A 19131-nucleotide genomic window follows, 5' to 3' on the forward strand; every position below is an offset into this window, starting at 1 on the left:
CTTACTGTGTATTCATGTTATGCTCATGTTATTCCTTTTGTCATAGCATCCAAGCATTCTGCTGAATCTTCAGCTCCCTGGAAGTACTAAAACGTCATGAATGAGGTGAAGGTCCTACAATGATCAGGAAACATCCTGGATTGGTGAAAGCAGTCATGAGGGGGGCAGCCTTCGCTGAGTATGGCCCTTTATTCATCCCACCCATGCGGTGAGTCCTGACTGCCCTCCCATAAGGTAATGTACCAACGTTATAGTGGGGTATGCTATAACGAATCTAATTGGTTCTAGAACCTTGTTCGTTATAGCATTCGTTCGTTATAGGATTAATCCGTCCTAGGCCCCCAAATACAACCACTTGACACTGAAAAATATAATATAAAATTGTAAAAATTTTAAAAAAGTGCATAAATATGCCTCTAAACCCCTGAAATAAAGAATATCATTAATACTTGTAATAAAAAACAATAAATTAGTAAAAAAAAAAAAAATTTTTTTTTAAATAATGTTCGTTGTAGGAGTTTCGTTCGTTATAGCATTCTCAATTTTATAGGAATATTCGTAGTAGGATCCGTTCGTTACAGCATACCCCACTGTACTGTATTTTAATAATCTTTTCAATGTATTAGGTAGTAAATTAGAGTAGTTGTGTCCTTTATCTTGAGTTAGGTAGGTTTTTTGTTGTTCATGATCCAATTTCGTGTTTTTTAATATTTTTTTTTGGGGTAACTGAACCCGATTTTTCCCATATGTTCTTTTATTCACTATACCGAATTCATTTAACAAATGGTTTTTCATTAACCTAACCCATTCATATAACAAGGGATACCTGTAGTGTTCTGTAGCAGGTGCAACTGTAGCAAGCTGCCAAACAGACAGTTTTTATTTTCATTCTAATTTACTGCTTTGATGGGAAAGGATGAAGATGGTTGTTGAATACACCCATTGTTCCAATTAAAGCTTATCTAACCAGAATAATAAATGTGTTCATTGATAAAAAATTGAACTTATTCCTTACTATACTGCATTGTCACCTAAAAAAAATAGCAACAGGTTCCACTACAATCTACTAACACACCATCAAGCACTAAACCTCACAAACCATAGTATGATAATTTATTAAATCTTAATCCAATCATTTTATTTCACATTGGATTCTGTGGGAAAGTAGAGATGTTGACGAGTAAGCTGACAAATGGAGAAAAGGGGTAAAGTGATATTATCTAGCCACATGTGGCCGAGTTCCTTCTCTCCACCTGACGTCATTTCTAAAGTCGACTACATTGCATGAACATACTGTACGTATTGTACGCTGTAACGACCTTCATTCCTGTCCCAGTTGCACCATGGGGAGCGAATACACATGAGGTGGTTACTGAAGGGTGGTTTCTGTTCATTATGAAGTATTGACCTCGTAATCGTATTGTCATATGTTAAGGGTCATTTCTAGTTAATGCTATTATTATAATGTTATAACTGCACTTCAACAACTGAGGTTTTTAAGCGCGTAACAAGGTTAGTTATTTTTTTTATTGTCCCCGAGGGGGGCTAGTTTATTGGGCACCCCCTTACATCCTGTGCAATGATTAGTAATTACACTTATCACACGTTTAAAAATTATGAGATGAAACTGTTAGTTTATGGGCTTTAAAGATATTTCCGGTGACTTGCTTTGGTATCGAGGAGACTTTACAACATTGATTTGCTGCTAGAGAAGTTAATGAGCGTGAAGATGGATTCCTGAATTATAGATTATAACTCCCCCACAATGCGTTTGAAAGATAATTATAGGTTCCATGAAGAACCCACAAACCCACAGGTAGGAATCGTTCCTTTAAAATCTGAGTTTAAAGGATAGTTTTAATTGCCCTGACCTCTTCCTCTCTGAGCGGGTCGATCACGTCTGTTTTACATCATATAAATTTATTTTGCACCAGATGCTGTTGGCATATATATATATATATATATATATATATGTATATATATATATATGTGAAATATAACAGAGTCTAGGCCTGGTTTTAGTATCCTGGTGGTCCAGTAGGTAGCGTTCCCCGGTCACAGTCATGGGCTCATGGGCCGTGGGTTCGAATCCTGGCGGATTGAGGTGTTGATTATATATATATATATATATATATATATATATATCGTCCTCGTATTATAGTCTTTCCCCGAACTTGTTAATAAAAATTTACTAATCTAAAAAGGGTTAAAATCAAATGTAAAGATACTATAATCTTAATTACGTCCTCAAGTTTTATCTTAAAACACAAAATAGATTAAAAGCCTCTTTGTCGGAGGCTTGGTCACATCTTACGTCTGGCAAACATTAATCCGGGCATTGATTCTATTAAATGCTTGTGATTTCTCAACACTGAGTTTCTAATATATAATATTATGACAAAATAAAATATAATAATAACTAAAAATAAGTTGAAGAGTTTTATCGTAAAGTTGACAGCTGATATTTCGGACAGGTAGCCGAAATATCGTACAGCAAATAACAGGGTAAACCCACGAGGCAGCCAGGCAGGACCGCCCAAGACCTTGAATACAGGAAGGAATAAGCCTCCACTGGGCTCGGTAGGTGGCAACAGTCTAAGATTTACCACAATGTAACAGTTAACATCTAGTGTCTGAGCAGCAGAGAAGGATACTCTCAGACATAATAGTGCATCGTGTGAGAGCGGGCACCCCCACGAATCTTAACAGGTGAGAAATTTTCGTTCAGCTCTAAAAAAAAAAAGAAAAAGAGGAGAGGGTGAGTCTGGTTAATTCTATGAAGTCATGTATACCGCAATCCCCGATTTCCTTAGCATTTGTTAAAGGTTATGTTTGGGTAATGTTCCTGAAATTTCTGTGCTCCAACCCCTATCTGCTGCTAAATCTCTCTGGAATATTCTGTACTTGTGGTAATCCACAGACTGCCAGTGTTCTCATAAGTTTGAAATAAAAGACTCACGCAGAAAAACAGACACATAAAGAGTAAAATTGCGTTTGTTTCTCGTATTACTTTGAATATGCAAAGTAAATATTAATTCGGCGCCCATTCAAGAGCATACTGTTGTCACCCGTGTATACTGAAACCCTGCCATGCACTGGTTACTTCCACCACCCTGCCAAACATACCCTGGCTACTTCCAACACCCTGCCACCGTCATGTGTTTAAATCTCTACTTTTAAGATATATAAAGATTAAATAATTGGCTGTGTTTGACCGCCAGTAAGAAAAAAAATACTAAGCGTTTATCATAGTTATATCTTCGTTTCTCATACTTTAATAAGACAAAGTTCAACGAAAATATGGATGTTATTAGTAAAGGGTGATTGCTGAAAATTACGTTCGTATTTGTAATGACTACATTTGTATATCACAAGTGTTGGGGGAATGCGATGACTCACAGCTACCCAACTGCTTTATATAACCACCCTCTCAGTCTCGTGTTAAGGAGGGACAACAAAGTCATGTGAGGATGAAAATCATGTAACTGGTGTGGCCTTGTGTTGAGTATCGCTTAGTAAGGCCAGAAGTCCTATGATTTAAGCTTTACTCTATTTCCTTCGTCTCTGGTCGACTCGTTAGCCGTTTGATCGTTATATTACTATTAAAGTGCATAGTCTATAAACTGCACCCAAGTATACATAGGACATTTAGTCAGGAGAAGGAACGATAGTTTGTGAAAATATCTACTGTAGTTAGTGGCGTCACTGGTGATGTCTGGCTGCCTAGGTTTTTTATTGCCGCTTCAAAACTTTACACGAATATTGGGCTATTTATCAGATTTACTAAGAACTTGCATTCTCTATTTACAAGATCAACCACTGTGAACGTGAATTGATATTACTAAATAATGCGATCTGTCGTCTGATGTTCCTCGGTATACTTTTTTTAATCCTCTTCACCACTGATCGGCTCGTTAGCAGCTTGGGCGGTTGGTCATGTTGTGGGGTGTGTGGGCCTGTGTTCACACTCAGGATGGGATGGAGAAAGGAAACTCACAATGTGCTCTCTGTATACATGTTGTATTGGATGTACAATGCAGCTTGGTGCTGGGAAGGCAGCATGGTTACAAGCGTGATGTAGAGAGAGTTAGTTGGTGAGGATGCTCAGAGGAGGACAGCTTGTGGGTCGCCATGCTCGCCGGCGGGTGTGAGGGCCGCCAGGCAGCGGCGGAGGAGGAGGAGGTGTTGCTGGCTGGTTGGTGTAGGTAGAAAGAGAGAGGTCACCACGAGGTCAGGTCTTAAATAGCGGGGGGGGTAGGCGTGGCTTAGTAGTTGACCTCCGTGATGTATGGCGGCGCTGGTTGACCCAAACCACGAGGCATACACTGGGGAATTCACGGGGTCGGCAACTCAGCGACAAACAGCGTTTGTTGGGGAGAAATCCACTACAATGTCTCTTCCGCACTGTTGGCAAGTACTGTACTGGGCAAACGTTTTTTTTTGGGGGGGGGAGGGGGATGTTGCAGCAGCACAGTGTGCTCGCTCTTCTAAGACTAGACTTGAACGCTGGGGCAGGCGCAGATACATTCAGGAGCCAGTACTTGCCAACAGTGCGTATCTGAGACGTGATGATTGATGACCGCCCTAATGGCTTACAGGGCGACCAGTGGCTAAGAGGATAAAATATAATAGAAATTGAATCTGGTTACAATTACAATTTAACTATAAAGTAATAGGTGTCATTTGTCAAAAACTTTTAAAATACTGGTACAGTTGTATGGACGAGCATACAATGAAGGTATTTAACGTGTGAGTACGTAACACCCCCTCCCCCCATTATAACTTTCTTATCTTCATTTTTCACACCTCAGTGACCCTGAGCTTTTACTGTTCCTTAATCAGTATCAATGTTCCTACAATAATGTCATTCCCTTAGACATGCTTATGTTACACCCCCTTTACCCATGGTGTCGACACAATACTCTCTCATATTGACCCTGATGCCTTTCTCCAAAACTCACTGGGTCACACCAACCCCAACTGTATCTATTACTTTTCTGACTCACGAATTAAGGCACCCAGAGCTACTACCACCCCCCCCCCCCATCCCATATGCTCCTCTCAGTCCCAGACCTCTATAAAATATGGTGTGAAGGTGTGGGATAACTTACCCTACCCACCCGATCAAAGACTGTGCTCCTTTCCTTTAAATCATCTCTTAAAAAATATCTATTGTCTAAGTATTAATATTTCTTGTAATACCTACTATATATACCTGCTTTTATTGTACCATCAAACCGTTTTATTAAAAATTATCATGTACAGTAAATAAATAAGAAATTACCATTGTGATAAATATATTTGCCAACTAGACATTGTAGGAATTCGTGGTATAATGTTGTCTAGCACTCAGGATGGATGGAAACTCTAAGGTGGTTTTCTTGTATAATATAAGTTATATGATAGACAGTCTGGTGCTGGAGGTGCCGTGTGGTGAGGAGCTGCTCAGTAGAGACGATCGGTGAGTAGCGTGATAAGGAGGTAGAAGTGCAGGAGCTTCGTTAGAGAAGATGTTGCCTGTTGCTGGCCTCCTGGTTGAATGAATGCTGACAGCGTGGAGCTTGCTGGAGGAGGTGTTGCTTGTTCAAGAAGAGAGACCAGAATGAATCTCAGTGGAGAGACAGAGCTTATATACCCAGCAGCCTTGAGTCCTCTATGAGTCATGTTGGGAAAACCCGAGAAAGTCGCCGGTTCCTGGTTCCGTTGCTAAGATACGGTAACATCTGTTGTCGCCGCTCCCTTGGTTGCTAGGATACGGCGGCGCATCGGAATGCAGATACGCAGTTGTAGGGGAGACGTCCACTACAATACTCCCCCTCCCCTCCCGGCACGGCGGGAGGCTGGATGTTGTCCGGGTTGTGTCCCACACATAACACATACCGGGCAGGTGTATGTACGACTCGATCGCTACGTGTAACAACTCCGTCTAGTGACACAAAACCTGTTGGAGAATTAAGAGGAGAAAGAGGGTTTGGGATTAGAGGAGGTTGTACAAGCAATGGTTGTTGTGCTCCTGCTGCTGCAGGGGCTGCGTCAGGAGGAGGGTCCATGGCAGGAGCAGGTTCTATGATAGAAGGGAGGTCTATTACAGGTTCAGGTTCTATGACAGGAGGAGGGTCTATGACAGGAGCAGGTTCTATGACAGGAGGAGGGTCTATGACAGGAGCAGGTTGTGCATGAGGGTGAAAAGAGGGTGCCCAGAAATGTCGTGGGCGTGGTGTTGCTGCCGGTGGTAACTGCGGGTAGACTGGTGCAGGCGTAGTTTGTTGATGGTGCTGCTGGGCTGGGGGCCCGACGGGTAAGGCGGCTGGTTTGACTCGGTCTATGCTGACGGTGTCATGTCTGCCATTCCGGATAATTGTCAGGAACTTTGCTGAACGGGTAACCACCTGGAAGGGTCCATCGTAGGGGCGTTGTAATGGGTTGCGGTGAGCATCATGCCTGACGAAAACATACTCGGCTGTGAGTAGTGCAGGAGGGATGTGTTCAGGGCGCCGAGTAGGCTGGCGTGGAGCAGTAGCTCTGAATGCAGAAACTGCTTGTCGTAGCTTTTGGAGTAAGTCGTGACGAACGGCTGGAGTGGTTTGGTTGGGATCAGGAGGGAGTGAGAAATCCCCGGGTAGCCGAAGGGGCTCGCCTAGTGTCAGATCTGCTGGGCTACAGTCCATATCCTCCTTGTGTGACGCACGGATGCCGAGGAGCACTAAGGGAAGCGCATCAGTCCAGCTGTAAGGGTCGTGCTGTGCCTTGAGTGCGTCCTTCAGCTGCCGGTGAAAACGCTCTACCATGCCGTTGGCTTGAGGGTGGTATGCTGTAGTGCGTTGTCTAGACGTGCCGAGGAACTGTAGGAGGTGCTGCCAGAGTTGTGACTCAAACTGTACTCCTCGGTCAGTGATTACGGTTGCGGGGGGGGCCAAAACGGGAAACCCAACCGGACATGAAGGCGCGGACAGTAGTCTCTGCTGTAGCGTTGGGCATGGGAATTGCTTCTGTCCACCTGGTGAAACGGTCGATGCAGGTGAAGATGTAGGTGCTACCGTATCAGACTTGATGCCGGGCCAGACGACACGTTGCGTGAGGAGGCGCTGGGAGGCCCGCACACCCGGGTGGCTGAGACCATGGATGCGGTCGAAAACAGCGCGGCGGTGGACGTGAGGCACGAACGGTCTAGGCTGTCCACAGGATACGTCGCACCACAATTTTATCTTTGTGCCAGGAACAGGGAGTTCTTGGAGTATGAGGCCTGAGGGGGATGTCTTGTATGCTGCCAGGTCTTCGTCTTTCTCTTGAGCCGCGGCTAGCTGCCCATAATCAATGGGTGGAGATGAGGGAAGAATGGTGGATATACAACGAGAGAGGGCGTCGGCGATCTCGTTGTGGCTGCCTTTAATGTGTTGGACGTCGCTGGAGAACTCCGAGATGTAAGCCAAGTGGCGCAGGACACGAGGTGTATGTGACTGGGAAGCTGAAGCGAAGGCGTGGACGAGGGGCTTGTGATCAGTGAAGATGGTGAACTGACGGGCCTCGAGGAAGTGCTGGAAATGTTTGACAGCCAGGTATATGGCCAGGAGTTCTCGATCAAAAGCGCTGTACTTGAGGTGTGGTGGTTGAAGCCGTTGTGAGAAGAAAGCAACGGGCATGAAAATTCCGTTGATCTCCTGCTGTAAGACGGCGCCCACTGCAGTAGAAGAAGCGTCTGTTGTGAGAGTGGTCCGGGCGTTAGGTGCGGGGTGGGCCAGGAGGGTGAGGCGTGTAATGTGCTGTTTGATAGTGGTGAATGCCGTAGTAGCCTCTTGAGTCCACATGAGAGACTTGTGAGACTTCTTTGGGCGTCCCTTGAGAAGGTCGTGTAGGGGGGCTAGGACGGTGGCAGCTTTGTCAATGAAGCGGTGGTAGTAGTTGACTAAACCCAGGAACTCTCGGAGTTTCTTCGCCGTTTCAGGTTTGGGGAACTCCCTAATCGCGGTTATCTTCTGTGGTAGGGGTTGTATGCCACTGGGCGAGACTCTGTGACCGAGGAAATCGATGGCCGAGGTTCCAAAGACGCACTTAGCAGGATGAACTTTCATGTTGTTGTTCTGCAGGCGTTGGAGAAGGAGTTGTAGGTGGTGGCGGTGCTCGGCAGGCGTCGAAGATGCGACGAGGATGTCGTCAATGTAGACGGTGACAAAATCGAGGTCGCGAAGCATATGGTCCATGAACCTCTGGAAAGTCTGTGCTGCATTGCGTAAGCCAAAACTCATGAAAGTGTACTCGAAGAGTCCGAACGGAGTGGTGATGGCTGTCTTCTGGGTATCTGCCGGTGCTACTGGGATCTGGTGGAAGGCACGCTCCAAGTCGATCTTCGAGAAGATAGTCTTGCCATGAAGTTTGTGGTGAAAGTCCTGGACATGCGGAATAGGGTACCTGTCAGGTTTGGTGACGAGATTCAGGGCTCTGTAGTCGCCACACACCCTCCACTCGCCGGGTGTTTGCTTAGGAACCATGTGAAGAGGCGATGCCCAGGGACTCCTTGAAGGGCGAATGATGCCGTCTTGCAGTAGTTTGTTGAATTCTACTTTGGCTGTGTTCAGGAGCTCAGGGCGCAGGCGGCGAGGGCGTGAAAAGACTGGTGGTCCTTTGGTTTCGATGTGGTGGAAAATTCCCGATGTAGGTGGTGGGGGTAGGGAGACTCGGGGTGAGAAAAGCTCCTTGAATTCGTCGAGCAGGGAGGAGAACTCGTTGGAAGGCGCAAGACAGGTGATAGTGTCGGTGTGTCTGGCACGAGAACCCTGGATCTTGCGTGCTGTAGGCTCATGGATGAGGCATAGATGACTTGGTTTGACGCCGAGCTTGTGGAAGGTGAGGAAGTCGAAACCAAGGATGGGTTGAGACACGTCTGCTATCACGAATAACCAACGCAGAGTCTTGGGCAGACCGAGGTCTAAGGCGAGGGTGCGTACGCCGTAGGAGGCGATGGAGGTACCGTTGGCAGCGAACAGGTCATACGAGGGTTGCTTTGACTTGTCTCGTAGTGAGGGAGGGATGAGGCTGACCGATGAACCTGTGTCGATGAGGAACTTCTTGCCGGAGGTGCGGTCGGTGACGCGCAGTAATGAGACGCCTGGAGGGACGGAGGCTGAGGCGTCTACCAGCCTCCGGTGTTGCCGTTTCCCGAATAGGTGCAATAGGGCTCACAGTTTCGAGCATTGCGGCCGAAAGTCTGGTGATACCAGCAGAGGGTAAATTTGTTGTGCTGGGGGTTGGCTGCTGTGTGTCGGAACTTGTAGGGCGTAGTGTGTGAGTCAGGAACTGGCGCAGCAGCGGGTATGGAGGAGCAGAACTGCTCAATGGTGTCCATCCTGCGGTTCAAAATTTGCAACAGGTCCTTGATGTCTTGTGAGGTATTGCTCGGCTGAGGGGTGTTGACCCGGCTTACAAGTTCGATGGTAGGTACTGGTGTGACCGTGGCGGCAAGGGGTGCAGCAGCGCACTCGTTAAAAATTCTATCTGCCGCGGTTGCATATAGTTCTGGTGTCGTAGAGTAATCTACTGCGGACAGGATGTTGCGTACTTCTGTGGGTAGCTTTTGTGCGTGAAGCTGGCGCAGGATAGAGTCGGGGAGTCTGTCTGTGTGACGGGAGTTCAGCCGACACATCTCCTCCCAGAGACGTCCCGGGGTTGAGTTCCCGAGGGAGATAGAGGATAGATCTTGCAGGAGATTGGGGCTGGTCTGTTGATAACACGTCTTCAAGGCAGCCCGCAGGGTAGCGAATTTGTTGTCATCTGGAGGGTTGGAAATGGTTTGTGAGACCCGCGTGGCCACTTCCGTGGGCAAGGCACAGAGCAGGGCGCAATACTTTTGCTCGTCGGTCGCTCGTGAGCCGACGAGGGCTGCTTCCACATGGTCTAGCCAGTCCTCGACGTTGTGGTTGAAAGTCGGCAGAGAGATCCGTCCGTCCTCCATCCTGTGTGAGTGCTTATCTCCGAGAGTCACCATTTGTAGGAAATCGTGGTATAATGTTGTCTAGCACTCAGGATGTATGGAAACTCTAAGGTGGTTTTCTTGTATAATATAAGTTATATGATAGACAGTCTGGTGCTGGAGGTGCCGTGTGGTGAGGAGCTGCTCAGTAGAGACGTTCGGTGAGTAGCGTGATGAAGGAGGTAGAAGTGCAGGAGCTTCGTTAGAGAAGATGTTGCCTGTTGGTGGCCTCCTGGTTGAATGAATGCTGACAGCGTGGAGCTTGCTGGAGGAGGTGTTGCTTGTTCAAGAAGAGAGACCAGAATGAATCTCAATGGAGAGACAGAGCTTATATACCCAGCAGCCGTGAGTCCTCTATGAGTCATGTTGGGAAAACCCGAGAAAGTCGCCGGTTCCTGGTTCCGTTGCTAAGATACGGTAACATCTGTTGTCGCCGCTCGCTTGGTTGCTAGGATACGGCAGCGCATCGGAATGGGGATACGGAATGGGGATACGCAGTTGTAGGGGAGACGTCCACTACAACATAATCCTGACAGCTCTGTCCTCTTGCTCAACCTTAATACTGTACTGTACAACCTATGTTGTGCTGCTTCCCCATTATATTTATGTTTTTCAATTCCACTGTAATTTATGTATATACTTATAATATAAATAAAAAAATAAATAAAAAATAATAAATAAATAAAATAAATAAATATTGAAGTGATAACATTCTGAGTTGTTCTTATTACCACCATGCTATGTGTACTGTTCCAGATGTTACTAAATGTTACATAATACCTGTACAGTACAGTACTTCCTTGAGATAAATGTACAGTGTATATCAGGTGCCTAGGAGAGCTCAGGTTCTCAACTGGCTCAGTCATGTTAATATTGTTATTATTATCCACTCCGTATGTGGGTTTTTTTTCAGGCTAAATAAACGGTTTCAATTCAATACATAAAAATAACGTTCACTATAATAATATCAATGTTACATGGACACTTTACCTTAACTAGATATTAACATTTATCACAACCAATCAGAGAATAGAATTAATGTAGACAACGTTTCTTAATTATAACACGCAACCGGTATACTGTACTCTACTATTATTTATAACGCAGGATGGCGGTCCACGAGAAGACTCAGATACCACTCTTACAGAAAATGTCAAGACGTGCCAGAAGAAAACACAAGAAGCAGGCAAGATTTGGATCTGGTGAGTGAATTGATTTTTTTTTTTTTTGAAGATTGGATACTCCAGTTTATTTCACCTGAAGATTAATCATCCTAATGATATCGGAGGGGGGGGGGAGTGTATAGTGGTAAAATTGCAAATTACAGCAACAAAAGATGTTTAGAAATGCAATACCTCTACATGTATTGTATAGGGTTCTGGTACATGTATTGTCACTCCTTAGAAAACATTACAAATAAATATACAGTAGAACTCAATGTGTTACCTGTAGTGATAAAATGTGTACTGTACTTGCTAACCTTCTTTTGTTTTCCAGATGTTGCTATAAACATTGAAAGTACTCCCTCAAATGCTAAGAAGACAAGACCAGTTTATGAAAGATCAATCTCTGTCAGGGAACGTTACAGTAGGTATGTACAGTACTGTACTGTACTGTATCCCATTTGTTATTGTTTTACAGTACAGTACTATACTGTACTGTACTGGAATATAAAGTGCGGTGGCTTGAGGACATGTACAGTGTTCACCTCATTTTTTGCCTGTTTGTTCCGCCTTTTCTTTTTTTCATTATTTTTTGTTTTGTTGTGATTGCTTTAGGTAACCCTCGTCATTATCACATGTTTTTGTTTCTTTGTACTATGCATAAAACTAATAAAAGCCTTATTTTAGGAGAGCCCAAACCATCATTTGAAATTCTGAAATAACAGTCTTCAATACATAATGTTTAAAATGCTAATGGATTTTTTTTCTGGTCAAAACATTTGTAAATTTACAGATGGATAAGATGGATTGGCTAAATATTAACCCCATCTTATTTTACTAAAAGATTAATCATCCTAATCCTAACATAACCTAACCCCCATAGGTATCATTAGGGTATTTAATCAACATGTGAAATAACCTGTTGCTAATCTTCAGGTGATGCAGTAAGACATACACTAAGACAGCAAAAGTATAATCAAGTGTTTTCTTCCTTTGTATAGGGTTGATGACACAAGCAATGTTCGCAAATATGCTGAAGAACTCTTGCAGAAAGCTGTAGAAAATGATTATGATGGCTGTCAGGCTCTGTTGGAAAAGGGTGATAATGTTAATGTAGAGGACAAAGAGACGAAATCAACAGCTCTACACATAGCAACCAAGAATGGACAAAGAGATATCGTTATACTCCTCCTCAGTAAAGGTGCTGATTGTAACGCTCAAGATGGAACTGGACAGTCTCCGCTACACCTCACTGCCACTAAAGACCATGTCGACTGCTGTGAGGAACTTCTTAAATGTTCTAATTTAAAAGTAAACATACCAAATAAAACTCATGACACTCCCCTCCACCAGGCAGCAAAAGAAGGAAGAATAGATATATGCACTATGTTACTTGAGCATGCAGATATTGATGTGAAAGCCAAAAATAAAATAGGAATGACTCCCCTTCATCTTGCTGCTCACGAAAACCATAAAAATGTGATACAGCTTCTCATGAACAAAGGTGCAAATTGCAATACCCAAGACAGAAACTTTCATTTGCCATTACATTATGCAGCCCAGAAAGGCTTTCCAGAGTCATGTGAAGTTCTCTTGTCTAACATCAAAAGTGCAGATAGAGAAAAACAGTTGAAAACGCATTTAAAAAATGGAAAAACCCCTCTCATGCTGGCAGCTCAAGGTGGCCATCACAAGTGTTGTGTTAAGCTGACAAACACATACATAAATGCCAAGGACAAAGTGGGAAACACTGCTTTACATCTTGCTGCTGCTGGAGGGTATGAAAATACAATTGCTGAACTTCTTAACATGGGGGCCAAAGCCAACACACAAAATATAAAAGGAAGTGCCCCAGTACTTGATGCAGCAAGTAAGAAGAATGCTGGATGCCTCAAAATTCTTGTTGAAAAAGATGCAAACCTGTTTTTTGTAGGTCAACAAAATAAAAATGTTCTTCATTATGCTGCTGAGAAAAATTCTGTGGAATGTCTTACTTACTTGTTGTCTCTCCCTAACATGAAATCTCTTCTTGACAAGAAAGATGACAATAATTGTACCCCACTTCATATTTCTATCAAACGAGAAGCTGTGGAATGTGCTCACATTTTGCTTGAGAACAATGCATCGCCAGTAGAGCAGTGCATAGGAGGAATGACACCCCTTCACTTGGCAGCTGACAAGGGCTATATAAGTATCTGTGAAATACTTCTTGCAAAAGATGAAGTGAAAGTTAGTCAGGAGAATGATTCAAAGGCAACACCACTTCATTTAGCAGCTCTCCATGGATCAGCAGAGGTCTGTCAAATGCTCTTACGTAAAGGAGCTCGCTTATCAGCCACAGATGGAGAAGGCCGAACACCTCTCCATATTGCATCACTAAAAAATTATGCCACTGTGGTGAAGCTTCTTACTAAGAAAGGCGCACCACAACGGACCAAAGACGACACTGGGTCTACAGCCTTGCACCTCGCAGCATCTAAGGGTTCACTGGAGTGTTGCCAGGTGTTGGCTGCCAGTGCCAAGGCTGTGTGCAATGATTTAGATCACAATGGAAACCGTCCTTTAGACAGAGCATTTGAAAAGAAACATGACAAAGCATTTGAATTCCTACTTCTGCATATGCCATATAGGGAACACCAAGAAGAGTTTGTGTTATGTCTTCATGAATACATGCATACAGCCTTGACTGGAAACAGAATGTAAGTCCTGTACTGAACACTTATATTGGTTAGGGATGTGTATAACAGTAAGTGCATTCAAGTATGGAATATTTTGAAGCATAAAGTTAATTTTACAGTTAGTTACTGTATTTGTGAAACTCTTACGCTTGTAATCAATTTAAAGGGAACACACAATTATTTGCAGAACTGCTGTAAAAGCCATCATTGATAGCTCATGGTGGGAGGCTGGTTTCACAGGAGCAAATGGACATCACTGTCTAAACTTCAGGCAGCTTGTAGAGTGTCACCCAAGTCTTGCCTTGAAGGTGCAGGACAAGTGTGTGCAACATATCAATGATGATGCTGAAGTAACCTATGACTTCAGATTTTTGGAAGACAACTATTATATTTTATCAGGTACCTGTAGTGAAAGTCTGTTTATATTATTCTTTATACAGTAGATGTAACTTATGTTTTATTTGTCATTTCACCACTTATAATCACCCTATCCAGTTGGTCTGTTCTTTGTAACTTTGTTAACTTTGGTTTTTATTGTACAGTGTTCGGTAGTGTCACATTGGATAACAGCCTTCTCACATCTGTCTTGGGTAGGGGATTGAACCCAGGACTTAATTGAGAGATATGTACGTACATTATCACTGTACCACCATCATTTATTTTATAATTATATACAATATACCCGAATGTTTTCTAGCCACAAGTAAGCTGGCCAAGAGTCCATATGAAGAGAAAAGTGGGAGGGTGTGTCAAAATGCATGTCAGTTTATCGAAGACAGCCTGAAATGGAAGAATGACCACCCACTATCACTGATGATATCTCACACGCGCCACCAGCTGCTCCACCACCCACTCGTCAACGCTTGGCTCTTGCACAAATGGAGATCATACATCTACATCGTCTTCCTTGCTTGTCTTCTTCTGGAGTTGATCTTTGTTACCTGTTTGATTATCTTCATGGGATATATCGAGTAAGTAGGCGTAATATGTCCTGGTCTTTCTTCTGTGAATATGAACTTTTTTAACTACTTTTATATACAGTACATGATATGATCTGGTTTCCCTTATCTGTCTTTGTTGATATGTCCAGTTAATTACAATCCATGTACAGTACAGAATTTACCTGTTCTGATTACAGTATTTTAGTGGCTGGGGAGATTAAGAGATTCCCCCTACACCTGCTATTTTAGGTCGAATAACATAATAATACTCTTTGGTTGGATATGCCTACTGCGCTGTTATAACAAAGATCTAAGTGGTAATGTAGGTTCTGTGTCTAGTTGTGCTTTAATAACTACGGTACTGAACCACTTTTTTTTTCTTTACAGTAATTGGATGAACATAGAGAGACGGTGCAACTTTACCAGAGAGCAGTTTTGTGAAATATCAGACACACTTTCTCAAGTTCACGATCTGGGTCTCACATCACAACCTCTTCATGGGGATGTAGTGACAGGAGGAAATACAGAAACAATTACAAACAGCACTGACAATATAGCCATAAGTCAATTTACTGGTTTCCCTGACAATGCAACCTTAATTGAATTTGCTAAGTGTAATACAGGAGTTCCAGTGAAGAGAGGAATTTCATGCGTACTGGTGATTATAATGTTCATGACACTCCTTTTGGAATGCAACTATATTTATAGAGTAAGTACAATGACTTTTTAACTTGATATTGTCTTTATTCCAGGACTGGTAAGCAGGTTCTTGGATACAATTTAGATAAACTATAGGTTGTTACTCCTTCAAGACATCTATGATGCTTCCCTGTACTAGAGAGCTGTAATTGGTTGGAATTATACTGTAGAGAGAGCTGTGATTGGTTGGAATTGTTTTGTAGAGAGAGATGTGATTGGGTGAAATTATACTGTGGAAAGCTGTGATTGGCTGGAATTATACTGTGGAGAGAGCTGTGATTGGCTGGGATTATACTGTGGAGAGAGCTGTGATTGGTTGGAACACCCTCCCAACAAACTGACATGATGACAATACTGAGCAGCACCATGATCAAAGAAAAACCACCAGTTAAAATACTTCTTGCACATGGAGTAAAAGGCTTCAGTCTTTGAGATATTGCAATTGCAATTTACTGAATAGTCACTGTCGTATTCTTGTTACCATAATTTTCATATACAGAGCATGTGACACTAAAAAAAGAAGTGATTTCTTAGAATATTCTAACCATATTTCACATTTCACAGCTGAAGAAGGAATACCTGTTTGTGGAGAACCTTATGCAGATCCTTCGTGTAGTGTTCACCATTGTTGTCTTGATACCAGGAGGGAGCTGTGAATTTCATTATAATGTGCTTGGTGTAAGTTAACTCACATTTATTAAACCTTTTGGCTTGTGATAATCTTTAGTAATAACATACCATCGAATAATGAGATTTTTTGGTTGTTTATATTTATTTCATTTTAAGTGAAATATTTTGTGTTCCAGGTTGAACAATGGGAATGTGGAATTTTGGCCCTGCTGGTGGAATGGTTGTACTTCATCAACATGCTCAACCAACTGCCGATGATTTCGGTATTCATGCCGATTACTCGCAGCTTTCTCAAGAGTTTCTTCAAAGTGCTCTTCTATATTATAATGCTTGTATTTATCTTTGCCTTCATCTTCCATCTGCTTCTGAGAGACCAAGCTGCTTTCCACACTGTGCCACAAGCTATGGTCAAGACAATTGTGTGGATGCTTGGTGACCTGGCCTATGATGACACTTTCCTTAATGATGTTCCACTTGTTTACCCAGTAATGGTGAACATTCTCTTCGTATTGTTTGTCACTACAATTGGAGGCTTTATTGTAAATCTGGTTGTCGCACAACCTTCTGAAAAACTGAATAGTTTTCGAGACAAGGCTGCCTTTCACAGGGCAGCAAGCCGGTGTAGGCTGTTCCTTAAACTAGAAGTCTGTTTTCCCTTTTTTCGTAAATTCAGGACAAGAAGGTTTTTTGTTGGTGAAGAAACTACATCAAATGGATCTATTTTTCTAACAAAGAAACTTTTGAGGCTTGATAATGAAGTGAAAGAAGCAGAACCCGAAAATTCCCTTCAGTTACAACTATTAGAACAGAATAAGCAAATGACCGCTATGCTGAATCTTCAGAAGGAGGAGATACATGACCTCAAGCAACAGCTAAACATCATAACTAAATATCTACCGGGACGAAACAGGGACAGTATTATGTAACACATCAAGATGAAAGTCATTCATAGGTCTCCTTACTTTGATGAATAGGTTGATATCTAGCATGGCATGGAGTCATATAACTGGACTAAATTTTTCTCTATGAACTCTTATTCTCATAAGTATATTAATTAGCAACATTCAAATTCCCAATTTTGGATAACAAAACTGACTGGTAATTGGTCAGTCGCTGCATAGAGTATGTGTGCCAGTTGGAAGAATGCACAAGGGCACAGGAAGCCCTTTTGATGGTTATGAAAAAGACGGTGTTTATTCACATTATTTGTTTTAACCTTACACTTAGTATGGAACGGTGGAAAGGTCGCCACTGACCAGAGTGTAGAGAAATGCTGCAAAGAAAAATAGGTAGGTGGTGTTAGTTGACTGTTAAAGAGTGCAAAGGAGGTGTGGTAAAGGAGTGTAGAGAAGTGTGACTGGAGGATTGTACGTCTAAGCTACTCTGCGTTTCACAAAATGATGGTATTACAGACATACTGTACACAGTTAACAAGGCTTTAATTTGTACTTCAGGGACCCATCCATGACCAAGAGTTCAACAATGATGTGTGTGTGTGTGTGTGTTTTAAGATATTTATGTGTCTATTGGGTCAAAGAATACAGTACTGTACTCTACAATTGTATCATGCCAAATGGGAACCTGAGAAATTCAAGGGTTCTAGTTGGCAAGACAGTGACATATACACTAGACTGAGAAATGACTGTCGAGGTGCTTCTATATTACTCCTTATTCACCCTTGCCCACCTGTGGTACGAACTAAGCAATTGTATACATTCAAGTCTAGGTATTAATTATACTGATTTGACTATTAATATAAGTTAATATTTGTAAGAGCTTTAATTTTGCTGTAATTAAATGCAGACTGTTCAAGGAAATGAGTACCGGTACATGACAGCTTTGTTGGCTATCCTTGGTGAAGTTCCATACTGTTTACCATTGTTGTTTACCTGCACTGTCTTGGCACACAGGAAACTGTACACAGTGTTGTACTCTCACGGCCCATGTGTACCATATACTGTACCTACATTTTCTATATTCAAGCTGCACAGCATAATTTATAAACATGCCTATGCAATTGTAAACCTGTTTGACAACTTTACTGAATAATTATTATTATTATTCTCCAGTATGCCTTTTTTTTTTTTAATACTGTACACTTACTTTAATTGACATTCAATTATAAGAGCTCATTCATAATTACCTTCCCCAAGTCTCATAAATTGTGTGTTAAAAATCAAACTTTGAATCGGCAATTTCTTTTTCTGATTAAAAATCTTAACAGTGAATCTGCAAATATTTTTTTAATAGTCTTAATGCTAATTTAGTAATTTACCATACAGCAGAAAAAGAAAATGGTGAGAGCAGTAGAATTAATGTACCTGAATAGTTAGGTGAGGTTGCAGGTAATAAATACTCTTGAGATCATCACTGGTGTAAGAGAAGGTGGAGCACTGAAGAATGGTTAAACACAGGGGAACCAGACAAAACTAATGCATTCACAGGGAGGAGAAGTGCTGAAGCTATGATTGACAGCAAACTATTGATAATCTTGGGTCAGTTTTAACACTAATGCAGTGTATTTTTTACCGATGAATTTATGTATTGAACAAGTTGAAAATGTTATGTACTTTTTAGTGGTGATTCATTGTACTTATAATTTATGATTCATTGTACTTTTTAGTGATGATTCATTGTACCTTTTATTGGTGATCTAATACAGTATACTTTTTGTGAAATGTACTGTTTATTTTATTGACTCCAGAAGCACTAGAAGAGGAATATTAACCCTTTCATTTTGCAACTTTTCCATTTTTATATTGAGTAAATATGTTCCCACCACAGAAGAAGTTTAGTAAAATAGTTGGTTACAGGTATTAGGAGACTGTTGTATAGTATTACCCTGATCTTAATACGTGCAGCGTCTATATAGGGGGCCCCCCCAAATTCTCGGATTTTTATTTCGAGGTCCTCTATTATTTGCAGATGACACCCTGGATGTACCTAAGAATGTCTGTTGGTAGTTTTAAAGTTGCCGGCATTTTCGTGGCTGGGACAGAGCCATTCGTTCTAGAGACAGTAATTTCCTAAACCTGTATTGTATATATGTGTGTGTG

General features: G+C 42.3%; 1 protein-coding gene across 2 annotated transcripts; it reads left to right on the forward strand.

Moving 5' to 3' along the window:
• Nucleotides 1-2493: 2493 nt before the first annotated feature.
• Nucleotides 2494-18757, forward strand: LOC121862923 (transient receptor potential cation channel subfamily A member 1-like). Of its 2 annotated transcripts, none has more exons than XM_042361350.1 (9): nucleotides 2494-2580; nucleotides 11072-11166; nucleotides 11462-11555; nucleotides 12129-13826; nucleotides 13993-14204; nucleotides 14503-14776; nucleotides 15134-15455; nucleotides 16010-16123; nucleotides 16252-18757. In XM_042361350.1, exons 2-9 carry the CDS (start codon nucleotides 11073-11075, stop codon nucleotides 16999-17001), a joined length of 3558 nt encoding a protein of 1185 aa, XP_042217284.1. In that variant the 5' UTR covers nucleotides 2494-2580; nucleotide 11072; the 3' UTR covers nucleotides 17002-18757. The 2 variants fall into 2 exon arrangements, with proteins under 2 accessions (XP_042217284.1, XP_042217283.1); XM_042361349.1 differs by having other exon boundaries at nucleotides 2501-2709.
• The last annotated feature ends 374 nt before the right edge of the window (nucleotides 18758-19131 follow it).

Source organism: Homarus americanus, unplaced genomic scaffold (assembly GCF_018991925.1).
Source record: "Homarus americanus isolate GMGI-L3 unplaced genomic scaffold, GMGI_Hamer_2.0 scaffold24922, whole genome shotgun sequence".
NCBI lineage: Eukaryota > Metazoa > Arthropoda > Malacostraca > Decapoda > Nephropidae > Homarus > Homarus americanus.